The following is a 13,261-nucleotide window of genomic DNA, read 5'->3' as shown; positions in this document are numbered from 1 at the left end:
CCGTCGTTAAACAATTCAAACCTTCGTTGATGTAACTCCATTTTATCAGTTGTTATTCCTAAAATCATTTCAAAATGTTTAAATGCAGATTTCAGGTCACAAATACTAACTTCCCAATCAATTACAGAGATCCATAAGTTATCAGAATTGAAATCCATTCCACATTCCTCTAAAGCTTTATTTATAATTTTGAGAATATCTGTTACTCCATCAGGTTGCATCATATAATGTTCCATTGCAACTTGCAAATAAGACATCCATAAATCAACACAAATAGGAAATTCCTTTACCGCCTTTTGATAAATATATAAACATTCTTTTGGACCATCTCTATTATTAATGTATGTGGCATATTGAATCCAATACCCATAACAATAAGGAAAATTTTCTAAAAAGCGTTTAAATATTAATTCCATACTTTGATCAATATTATTTTCTGCACTTTTAGTAATTAATTCAACCCATAAATCAAAATTTTTTGGATTTTCTTCTAATTTATCCCAAATTGGCCTTAATGAATAATGAATTTGAATATCTCGATCACTAGAATCGTTACTTTTTTTAGATGAATATTTACTAGAATGTTTACTTCTTTCACGTTTACTAGATTCACGGCTTTTACTTCTTCTAGAATTACGTTTATTTTTTTTATCATCTTTACTACTATGTTCTTTACTTTTCCTTAATTTTTTTGGTGATGGAGAATTTTTATAATCTTTACGAGATTCTCGTTTAACATTAGCCTGAGGAGAATCTACAGTAGCGGATTTCTCATCATCATCTGGTGACTGTTCGCGAGATGTTGCCATTGATAAATCTTTAACCTAAAATTAAAATTGTATTGTTATAAAATATAAACAATAATACAAAGATGATAAGATAATTAAAAATTAAAAACATTTTCTTAACTAAAATTATAAAACGTTTAAATAAATTATTTAAAAAAAAAAAAAAAACTATATAAATATCCAAGTAACAAAGACAGAAAGAATATTTTTACATGAGCAGTAATACAAATAATCAAAATTCAAATTTGGAGTCTTGAAACGACAAGCGACTTTACATAGAATAAATACTGAAATTAATTTAGTTAAAGAAATTAATCTTAAAAGTCAAGATTATATATTTAAAATTCCTGTTACTGTTCTTTTTATCCGTAATGAAAATGTAATATTGATAAAATTTAAATATACTTTAAGATAGCTTTGATAAAATAATATATAAATAATAGTAAAGTTAATTTAAAAATGATTAAAAATTAATATTTTATAAACATTTTTTTTACTATAAAAATTAATAAAAACTTTATTTTTTTAATTTTATTTAAATTATAATATATTAGTTTCATAAAAAAGTTTTTTAAAAATTTTTTTTTACTATTTTTTATGAATATAATTATAAAACAAACAAAAGTTAAATCTAAAAANTATATAAATCAGTTTTAGGTATTTCATGTTCTTTCCAATTATTAATATGAAATAATGTTATTTCTTTTGGTTTACCAACATCAACAGTCATTTGAAAATGATAAATAGATAAATGTGAAATATCATTAGCAGACAAATTTTTAATAAATTCAACATTAATATTACCATATTTTTGTGAAGATTTTTTTGGCCAATAATTTACATTGTCATCTTCAATATCAATAAATGCCACAATAACTTTAACATTTTCACGATACAATAATTCCCAAAAATAATTAATATTATTAGTTGATGGTCCATCAGAAATGATATATTTTTTTTGTGGTGATATTTTATCAATATAATAGGCAGTTATTGTTCCATTAATATTTTTATAACAATTGACTAAATATTTATCAAATAAAGATGTTGTATCAACAAATATTTCTTCAAAACCTTCACATGTTTTTTTGTAATCATGGCATCGTTCACAATCAGCAACATAATCTCTTTTAACACCAATTTGTGAATATTTTTCTAATTTTTGTTGTGATATATCATTCCATAATTCAAATATATTAGGATATGTTTTTTGAATTTTTTTTCTGATAAGACGTGGTTTAATTGATTTGAAATAACATAATATAATAATAATTATTATAATAATAATAATAAATAGACATATACCACCAATAAGACCATATGTACCACCAATACCAATATAATCAATTAATTTATCAATAAAAGATTTTTTCATAGATTCCATTTCTTTTTTTTTATCAGCCATTTTTTTTTCATATTCTGATCCATCAGTTTGTGATAAAATTTTATATATATCTTCACCTTTTTCATTTTTTCCCATAAATACTTTTTTTCCTTTTATAAATGTTTGAGTTAAAGTAACAGTTCCAGTAAGAGTAATATAACGGCATTTTAAAGATATCATGTTGGTTTTATTATTTTTTAAAATAATATGATCTCCATAACGTTCAAAATTATCTTTTTCATTATTAATAAATTCATTTAATTTAATAGTTTTATTTTTATAAGTGAGAGAATCAAAATATCCATATGTGATTCCATTAATGGTACAATTTGGTTGAATAGACGTTTCATTTGCCAGATATAATATGTCCTGATTTGGAAAGTTATAATCATCTTTCATTGGTCCAAAATAATATATTTTTTCTATAACTTTATCATTTTCAAGTGCAGGATAATTGTAGGTGAACTTCAGTATCTTAAATTGATGTAGAGTAAAGCTGTCTATTATCATTTCATCAGTATTTGGCATATCTTTAATACTTGATTCTGTGTATTTCATTTCTTTCATTAAAATTTTTTCACCTTTATAGAAATCAGGAGTATCTGGAGACATCAAGTGAAGTTTTATATTGAATACTTCTGTTATGGTTTCTCGTTTAATAACATGAATTTTGTTATTATTTGGAGATACTGGGTGTTCTTGACCATTAATTTTTATTTCTGGTTTCTCATTAACCGCTCTAACAATTTCACAAGGAGGTACATATTCCAGAATAGAATTATCATCAGGAACATCAAAATAGTAATATAATTTATTGGCATGAGGTAATTCTTCTGCTTCCTTCAATTCACCATTATTTATATTAACACGTTTCATAATACCTTGTTTATCTTTGATAAATTTGATAATTTTAGATGGATCATTACTACAATTATTAGATGAAGGAAGTGTGTTTGATACTTTTTCTCTCTTTGCTATTTCAAATGGTTTTGGTTTAGACTGCCAATTGAATTGGAAACTCCAATCATAGGTGATTAAACTTTTGTCAATACGTCTTATACCAAGTTCTCCACAAGTGATTATACTATGTTCAAATGCATTATGTGCCAATGGTATCCATACGAAGATTTTTCTTTCATTCTCAATTGTTATTTTTGACGACACTAATGAAGCATGTATTCTAAAAGAATCTTCAACCTTTGAATGATTGTATTTTGCGTATGGACATTTCATAAGGATTAAATCTGATTTAGAATCAAGATTGATAGTCACTGGAAAGGTACTTTCAGTGAGATTCGTAGGAACTGAAGAAAACAAAGTTGCATGAGTATGTCCCTCGCAGTAAATAATAATTTGAAACAGCAACCATATAGACGTGAAATAATGTAAAACCTGCAACATCGTAATTTATTTTTTGGTTAAAAATACCACATTATAAATTATTAGTTCAAAGATAAAAATTTGTATGTTACATTCAATTATTTCAAATTATTAACAAAAAATAATCATAAAACAATAATAATATTAAAATTATATCAAATTATATAATAAAACGTTTTGATGTTAAAATTTGAATATAAGGTGACTGATATTATAATAAATTTATAATCAAATAATATATATGTAATAAGCTTAATTAAATGTGTTCTAATTTTGAAAAAAATTGAAGTAGAAATAGTAAAAATAAAGTTAGAAATATTAAAATAAATTAATGCACATGCTTTCGTTTTTTTTATTTAATTTATCAAAAAATTGATATATTTAAAACGTTAAAAAAGTGGTAATTTTTCGGATAAATTAAAATATAATAAGGTTATAAAAAATTATTATTAAGAAAAAGTTTACTAAAATTTAAAAGTTAATTTAGATGTAATTAAATTATATAAAAATTATATTTAATTCGGACATAATTCTCTAACAATTTTTTCCTACTTGAAGTTTGATTGAAGGTAAAAATTGTTTTATCTTTACTTCCAGAGTTCAATATTTGATATTTGTAATAATGAATTTATAACTTTGTTTAGTTTCAATTAATGTTTAAGATATAATATAGTTTTATTATGAATCCTATTTCCAAATATCTAAAAACGAGAATTGAGTAAAAAAATTTTTTTTATGAAATTTTAATTTTTTTTAACATTTTTCTTATGGTAACTAAATTGCGCTGATTACAAAAAAATTCATAACTTTATAAAAGTCTATAATTAAAAAAACATCTAAAAAATAATAAAAAACCCTAAGAGAATTTTTTTTTCTCTACATTTTGACTACTATACCATATCAATATCATTTTTCATTCTCGTGATATTTTGGAAAATATGTAAAAAATTTTAAAAACTTTATCAATTTTGTGTCTCTTTTTTTTATTTGGTCATAACTTTTTGAAAAGTAATTTTTTAATCATGACAATAAGAAGGACATAGTTGCAGTATTTTATGCTCTTTCGAATTAAACAACGTTCACTAAAAATGAATGTTCCATTCTTGAGATATTAAAAAAAAATAATTTAAAAAAAGATACCAATATAATAATTAGTTACAAAAATTCTTATTTAAAAATGTATAATTGTTTATTTTTTTGAAAATTTTTTTTTCTCTTTTGACAATTAAAGTTTTAAAACTTTTATTCAACACAAATATAAACAAAAATAATAAAAACATAAATTTTCAATTTTTAGTTGCAAATCAGAAAAATATCTTTTTCTCCACTTATTAACAATTGACAAGAAAATCTATTGTATTTAAAAAAAAAAAAAATAATCTTTAACAATTAATAATGATAATGTAAAAAATTTATGTTAATATTAGGTTGTCCCACATCAAATGCTTTTTTTTATAAAATTTTTAAACACTTATAACTCAGTGAAAAATTAATATTTTTATATCAAATAAGAACCGTTGGATAGAGAACATCGCTCCCAACGTGATACAATCTGACTTATTCCATTTTTATAAAAATTAGGTTATCTAGAAGCAATAAAGTTTTCGAAGGCAGATTTTATACCTTCATCGTTATTGAAGACTTTATCTTTAAAAAAAAGATTCAGATGCTTGAAGAAAAAAAAGACCGTTGGCGCAAAATCTAGGGAATATGCTGGATGAGAGAGGATTTCAAATTTTAGTTTGTTGAGTTTCTGGAGCGTGTTTTTCAAAACATGCGGCCGGGCGTTGTCGTGGAGAAGAATTGGTTCTTTTCTACTAACCAAAGAAGGCCTTTTTTCAGATAATTTCTGGTGGACTTTTTCTAATTGTAAACAGTACATTTAAGAATTTACTGTTTCACCAGGTTTCATAAATTTATAATGTAAAATTCCATCCCAAAACCACCAAACAATTACCATAATCTTTATTGGTGTTATTTGTGGTTTCGGGAAGAGTTTTGGAGATTCTTTCTTGTTCAACCACTGGCCATTTTTTTCCTATTGTCATAAAGAATCCATTTTTCATCGCACGTTGCAATTCTTTCCAAAAAAGGGTCGTTTCTGTTCTTTAACAGCAAAGAAGAACAGATTTCAAAACGACGATTTTTTTGATATTTGTCTAATTCATGAGGTATCCATTGATCTAGCTTTTTTGTCTTTCCAAGCTGCTTCAAATGATGGAAAACGCTAGATTTAGATACTCCCATTACTTGAACCACTTCTCTAACTGTTTGACGAGAATTTGCTTCAATAACGTTCTTCAGCTCGTCATTATTAACAGTTAAAGGTGGTCTTCCACGGTCTTCGTTCTCCAGACTTTCAATTTTCCTTCTGAATTTTTTGAACCAACGTTGCACTGTCATTAGAGTCACCACATTCTCTCTAAATGCTGAATTAATATTTCGGGCCGTTTCTGTTGCTTTGGTCTCTCTTTTGAATTCATAGAGAAATATAATGCGAATATCGGTTTTAGAAGGCATTAGGAAAAATTGATAAAAACAAGGTTATTTTTTGTCTTTTTTATCACTTTTTATATAACATTTTGTAGAGCAGATTCTGGCGAATTAAACAATATACTTAAATCTTTAAAACTGTCACTGAATCGTTTAAAAATTAAACTAACAGTTTGGGTATTAAAAAACAACATTTGATGTGGGACAAATTAATATTATTAATAATTATTACATATATTATTATTTATGTTTAAAAATTTATAATTAATTTAAAAAAAATTATTTTTTGTACTGAATGGTTTTTTATAACTACATATGTAAAAGATAAATGTCAATGTATAAAATTAAAGATTTATTTATCTAATATTTAAATAATATTATTTATTAATTTACGAAATTACACTAAAAATTTTGAAAATAAAAAATATCAAAAAATATTTTATATGTCATAAATCACAGTATATATACTTTTAAAATTACAAAAAATTAGAGTGTATGATAAGTAAATGAATATCTTCTCTTTTGGAGTTAAGTAAAGAATTGATTAAAGTACCTAAAGTTTCAAATATTATATAAGAAAGGTTTTTAGTTAATTTCATATAGTGTTTTTAGTCAGGTTAGACAAATAGTTAGTTATGGGTGTAATACTTTTATACGTGTATAGTTGTTCTTTTGAGTTCTGTTTAGCAAAGGTTTTTAAATTTAAGATAATAAGAGTTTGCTACAGTTAAAAACCTAAGAACTATTTTTCTTGTATACGTCTCGTTCTTTGTTTAGAAACTAATTTTATATATTTAAAAGTTCTAATTTAATAAAACGACTCCTTATATCTTATTATAATTTTATTACTATCGGTCAGCCTTAACAAAATTCATATAAATCTTTTTTGGTATATATAACAAAATTACAATCAAAAAATTCAAAATAATATAAAAATTTTTTTTATATACTTTAAACTAAATTAGATATTTTTTAAATATTTCAAAACACTAAAGTGTTAAGTAGATATTATTACTAAGAAATTATTTATATAAAATAGAATATCAAAAATATTTTTAAAAGATTATTTTGTAAAATATAAATTAATAAATAATTTTTGAATTAACAGATTTGCTTTAAATTAATAAATTGTTTTAACATCCAAAGTCAAAATAAAATGAACTTACAAACAAGCTCCGGAAAAAAAAAGAAAACTAATAAGAGTTAATACGAATGATAATAAAAGCAAAAAAAAATTTGTTAGCATAGTTTTTTTTTATTTTTATCTTTTTTCTATAAATTAAAAATTTTAGAAAATAATAATATTGTCATTTATTTTCAAGTAAATTAATTAGTGTATATAACAAAAATTAAATACATTTTATTAACTTAAAGTTTTTGCTTTATTTCCAAAGTTATTATGCTCAATTAAAAAAATTTTTAAGATTAAGCGTGAGAAGCACTCGCTTGTTAACAATTAGTAAAAAATATATGATATAAAAAAAAAGTTATTAACCAAAACAATTTTTGTTAAAAAAACTTTTTTTTAAATAATTGTGTACAAACTTTGATCTAGATATATAACTTTATATTTTTTTATCAAGATTCTAATAAAGTTTTTTAAACATATTTTTATATACATTGACATACCATGATTTTTTTTAATAATCAATATAATCTTTTTGCTTAAAAAGTTTATACTTTTAAAAAAACAGTAATTTATTGAAAAAAATTTTTTTTATTATAGAATATTTCTTACGTAGTGTTTTTATTAATTATAAAACATTTTTTTATTAAATTATTATTTTTTTAATTTTACTTATTAATTTGCATTATTTATAATAAAACTGTATTAAAAAAGTTTTAATATTTATAAATATATTTTTTTTTTAACTTAAATAAAGTTTTATAAGTTTCAAAACAAATATAAGACTAAAAAAGTAATACACATTCAACTAGCACACTTTCCACGCACTAGTTGTTTAGAATAGATAAAATTATTAATAAAGCATAAAAATTTTAAAATCTATTTTAGAACATAAATAAAAAAAATATATTTTATAAAAAAGCAAATTACTTTCATTTTAAAAAATAGTTTATACAAACTATTATTGAAAAAATCTAAGCACGTTTTGTTCTTTTTGCTCGTTTAGGTTTAGATTTTGGGCATTTAGATCTCTCAATACAATTACCATCTTTGTCTAAAGCAAATGGTTCTACACATTCACAACCTTCTCCTCTACACATAAAATCGCACACTACTTTATCTGGATCCTCATCACATGTTAATTTACAAGATGACAAACAATCTGTATATACCATATTAGGTGGGCATGAAATAGGTTTTTTTGTTGTTGACTTTAGTGTTGGTTTTGGTTTTACTGTTGTTTTTGGACACTTAGATCTCTCAATACAATTACCTTTTTCATCTAAAGCATATGGATGATGGCATTCACATCCTTCTCCATCACAAATTAAAGGGCAAATTACTGAATCTGGATCTTCACCACATTTTGGTTCACAAGTTGATTTACAAGTAGTATAAAACGTATTAGGTGGGCATATAGAAGGTTTTTCACTTTTTACACATCTGTTATCTTTTAATTCATATTCAGGTTTACAAATACATTTTATTCTTTCACATATTGTATAACATTTTTTTGTTTTTTTAAAAATAAAGCTCCAATGCTTTGAACACCTAGTAAAACATCTTTCTAATTTAATATTTGGTGGACAAAAAAACTCTATATCTTTAGCAATTAAAGGTATAAAAAATGATAAAATTAGTGTAAATTTTAATAGATACATTATAGTATTATTAAAAAATATATTATAAATTATAAAAAAGAATATTTTTTATTACTTTTTATAAGTATTTTTTATATTTAAAAATAAATTAGTACATATTGACATTTTATTAGATCATTTTACCTTTTATTTATTGTAAAATAAAGTTTTTTATTAATTATTTAAACTATAATAAAAAAATTTAATAGATGATTAAAAAATAATAATTAATATATTGTTTATTTTAAAATTATGATTAATTTTATAATAATTGTTTAAACTTTTATTTTTAAGTTAATATTATTATTGTTTTGTTTAAAGAATATAACTATATTAATATGACTTTGTAGATTAAAAAATTTTCCAAAATATATAAAAATTTGTAATAAATTTTAAAAGAAATATAATATGTTAAAATATCTAAAGTAAATAAAATTGTTTATTTTTAAAAATATATAAAATTAATGATTATACATAATTATTTCTATTATATATAATTATAAAACAATTAATGATTATTATAATTTAATAAATAAATTTAAAAGTTTTGTTTTAAGCTTAAAAAATTGTTTTTATCTTGTGAAAATTTTTTATGATATATAATCAAACTTTTAATCAGTCTAAATAAATTTAATATTCTTAAAAAAAAAGATTATTATAGCTTAAATATTAAATTTAAATAACAAAAATAATGTAATTCATAAATCAATTTATTTTAAAATAAGTAGATTGGTGACCATAATTATTTTAATAATTTTCAAATATTTTAAAAATTTAGAACAAATTTATAAATTTGAATTAGCAATATATAATTTTTTTTATTTTTTTTAGTAATTAACCATATTATATTATATAGCTAAAAATTACTTGTTTTTATAGTAATATAGATAAATCTATATTATTCACTTTTTATTAGAGTAAAGTATTTTTTATCTATCAAGTAATCTTTAATTCTTTATAGATAGATAGATAAAATGACTTTTTAGAATATTGAAGACATAAAATTTTGATAAATTATTATTATTTTAATATAAAGATTTAATTTTACTTTTTTATTAAATTTTTATTAGTTTTGTGTGATTTATGAAGCTTATTGATAAAGCTTCCTCTAAATCATAATTCTTTATTGTGATTTGGTTTTTTTTTAAATATTTAATATATTAAGAAAAATAAATTAGTTAAATTTTAATATGTTATAATAATTTAATTGGTAGCATATTTTGTAATATACAAAATAAATTATTATAATTGACTTTTTAGATAAAAAAAATTTTAGTAAAGATTTTTTTGTTTATAAATGGTAATATTAGACTCAGTTCAAAACCTTGTTAAAACGTATTATTTATTTATGCTTTTTTTAAATATTATAATAATATAAAAAAGAATGTTTAATATTTCCTGTTTGTATAATGCAATAAAAAAATTTTTTTAAATATATTCCTAAAATATTAATAAATAAAAATTATAGGTTATTATGTTAAATATTTTTAATTACAAAATAGTTTTTATCATTTTTTCTAATTATTTTTTATTCTTTAAAACTAATTTTTTTTTTATTTACTTACTCAAATATGTTTTTTAATTTATACATATGTATATAAAATTATTTATTCTTTATAATCATAAAATAAAAAAAATATATAAAAATGGATATCAAATAAATTTAGTTTGATAAATTTTTTTTCTATTCAATGTCTACACATTAAATAATCTAGTATACCACATATGTATATTACAAAAAATGCATAAAAAAATATTGTTTAGTATTAAATCAAAATTTCTATAATGAATATTTAGACAATAAAAAAAAAATTATTTTATTGTACTTTTTATAAAAAATTTATATTTTCTATTTATAATATTACTCATTTTTATTAGATTGTTTGTAAATAATACAAAAAATTTGTTTCTTTTTATTAATAACTTAAAACTTTATAAAGTTTAAAATTTAATTTTTATAAAAGTTTATAAAAAATAAATTAAATTTTTTCATTTAATTAATTATTTTAATATATGTTTTAAGACATGAGATAAAGTGAACATTTTTTTTTCAAATCAGTATTTTTTTATGGTTTTATTTTAATAATTTTATAATTTTATTGTTTAAATTTTATACTCATATAAATAAACAAAACGTGCTGTATCTATAAAAATACATTCATTAAACTGTTTTTTTTATAACAAATAATTAATTTTAATCTAGTATCTATATTTTTTTAAATACAAAACTAATAAAGTTAAATCTTAAAAAAAATATAAATAATTTGTATATATATAACGAAATTGTTGATTTTGATAGAAAATCATATTTTAACAATAATTCTTTCAATTCTTTTTAAAACAAAAACATAATTTTTAGTTAAATAATATATAAAATAAGATAAATAATATGTTATTATAATAAAAATACAATACGATTTATTATAAATCAAATAATAATAAATAAAAAAAAACATTTTTGAAAGTGAATATTATTTTTTTTATGATTATATTCTTTGTTTATTTGCTTAAATTTAATTAAATACAATTGTACATAAAGAAATTTTTTTATTACTTCCAAAAAAATAAATAATTAAAATCGTTAAACATAAATATTCTAATCACTATAACGTATCTACAAAAATAATATCATTTCAAAAATATTATATTTACACCAAAAAAGCATATAAATAAATGACAAAAAAAATTATGTTTTTTTTTTAAAGTTAAAAAGATATTTTAATAATTCTATAATTTTTAAGCTATTTACTAAAATAAAATTAATTTTTATTATTTATAAAAATATTTTAACTAAATATAATTTAAAATAATTTAAGAAGTTTGATTATTTTATACTATCAAAAATTACTATCACATTTATATAAATTTTCTTTTTTCTTACATTCTAGAAATTTTTTGGAAATTTATTTTTTAAACATATTAAGTAACAAATTAAAAAAAATTTTTTTCTTTTTTTTATATTTATTATAATAGTATTGATGTGCTAACTTTTTCAGTTATTAAAGTTATCAATAAAAAAATCATTATTCTGAATAAAAATATTTGAAACCCAAAAGTTTAATAAAATTAACATTTATAAATAAGATTATAAAAATGATAATGAATGTAATTAATTAATAAAAATTTTACAAATGATTAAATAGAATTTTATATAGAATTTAGGATAATTTGATAGCATCATAGTTTGTTAACTAATATAGATAAAGTTGATGCTTATAATGTATATAATTTTTTAAAATGGATTGTTAAAACAATATAATTTAGTGATAAAATAATTTATAATTTATTTTTCTACATTAATATAAGACAAGTACAAAAAAAAAATTTTTTTAATTTTAAAAAATTTATTTAATATATAAAATTAAAAAAATTTTTAAGATTTTAAAGAATTAAAAATTGTCATTTAGAAAGAAACTATAAATTTATAATAGAAACATTGAAATAAAACTAATAAATATTCAATTGTAAAAAATTAAAAGTTGACAGAAATAATTATTGTTTTATCAGTTAATATAAGTTAAAAACATTTAGTGATTGTAATAAATTTATAATACTTTGTGTTATTACAACATCATGTAAGTATTAAATATTTATATATGAATAAATGTAATATATTTTCTTGATTCTATAGTATAAAATTAACAGTATTTTACAAATAATTGTTATAACAGACTTAAATTTATAGTACTTGAATATTTTTATTGTTTAACAAATTTATTTAGCTTTTAGATAAAAAAGATAAATATTTTTTTTACAATTTAGTTTGTAATAACTTTTTATTATATTCTATTATATCAAATATATGTTGTTTTACTTTAGTTAATAAATTTATATATAAAAAAAAAGTTAAAGTTTGAATAAAAATAACTTCTAGCAATTAGTAATAAGATAAAGTTTTATATTTTTTTGCTTATAATGATAATAATTTAAAAAAATCTAGAAACTATATAAAAAAATAAAAGATATATTTATCAGTAATTTGTATAGTAATTTATTTACTATTAAATAAAATTAAAATATAATTTATAATAAAAAAAAATTTATCCTATTTATTATAATTTCTTTGATTCTAATTTTATTATCTGTTTTCAAAACATTTTATTATATTATTTACCATAAGAATTTGGATCTCTTGGATCTTTGTAGTTATCTGTTACCTTTTCTTTTGCTTCATCTTCACGTAATTTTTTCAAAGCTTCAAAAAGGCGTTGTCCATGATTTATTGATAATCCATTCTTAGCATCTCTACGTTGTCTTATTTCATTAAATTGACTATGTCTTGGAGCTCCAGTAATCATTTGAACATTAAAAATATTAATTAACATAAAAATAGTTATTAATAAAACTGTAAAATTTCTTTTTTTAATAAAAAATTCCATTGTATTAATAAGAATATTAATGTTGATTGATAATAATTTAATGGAATTAATCTTTTTATACTACTTCAAGT

General features: G+C 19.7%; 5 protein-coding genes across 5 annotated transcripts; all 5 read right to left on the bottom strand.

Moving 5' to 3' along the window:
• Positions 1-52: 52 nt before the first annotated feature.
• On the bottom strand, positions 53-900 carry SRAE_X000226200 (Pre-mRNA-processing factor 39; the record flags this gene model as incomplete). Its single annotated transcript, XM_024645453.1, has 3 exons — positions 53-58; positions 111-824; positions 868-900. The coding sequence occupies 3 exons, from the start codon at positions 898-900 to the stop codon at positions 53-55; spliced, it is 753 nt and encodes a 250-aa protein (XP_024499734.1).
• Positions 901-1,419: 519 nt separating this feature from the next.
• Positions 1,420-3,573, bottom strand: SRAE_X000226100 (Protein-tyrosine phosphatase,receptor/non-receptor type domain-containing protein; the record flags this gene model as incomplete). The annotated part of the gene is made up of 1 exon (XM_024645451.1): positions 1,420-3,573. One exon carries the CDS (start codon positions 3,571-3,573, stop codon positions 1,420-1,422), a length of 2,154 nt encoding a protein of 717 aa, XP_024499733.1.
• Positions 3,574-5,568: 1,995 nt separating this feature from the next.
• On the bottom strand, positions 5,569-6,072 carry SRAE_X000226000 (Histone-lysine N-methyltransferase SETMAR; the record flags this gene model as incomplete). Its single annotated transcript, XM_024645450.1, has 1 exon — positions 5,569-6,072. The coding sequence occupies one exon, from the start codon at positions 6,070-6,072 to the stop codon at positions 5,569-5,571; it is 504 nt and encodes a 167-aa protein (XP_024499732.1).
• Positions 6,073-8,145: 2,073 nt separating this feature from the next.
• On the bottom strand, positions 8,146-8,832 carry SRAE_X000225900 (Trypsin Inhibitor-like, cysteine rich domain-containing protein; the record flags this gene model as incomplete). The annotated part of the gene is made up of 1 exon (XM_024645449.1): positions 8,146-8,832. One exon carries the CDS (start codon positions 8,830-8,832, stop codon positions 8,146-8,148), a length of 687 nt encoding a protein of 228 aa, XP_024499731.1.
• Positions 8,833-12,917: 4,085 nt separating this feature from the next.
• SRAE_X000225850 (Hypothetical protein) lies at positions 12,918-13,190 on the bottom strand (the record flags this gene model as incomplete). Its single annotated transcript, XM_024645448.1, has 1 exon — positions 12,918-13,190. The coding sequence occupies one exon, from the start codon at positions 13,188-13,190 to the stop codon at positions 12,918-12,920; it is 273 nt and encodes a 90-aa protein (XP_024499730.1).
• Positions 13,191-13,261: the final 71 nt, after the last annotated feature.

This window comes from Strongyloides ratti, scaffold srae_chrx_scaffold0000005 (genome assembly GCF_001040885.1).
Source record: "Strongyloides ratti genome assembly S_ratti_ED321, scaffold srae_chrx_scaffold0000005".
In the NCBI taxonomy this organism is placed as follows: Eukaryota; Metazoa; Nematoda; class Chromadorea; order Rhabditida; family Strongyloididae; genus Strongyloides; species Strongyloides ratti.
This window is presented reverse-complemented; position numbering and strand designations above follow the sequence as displayed.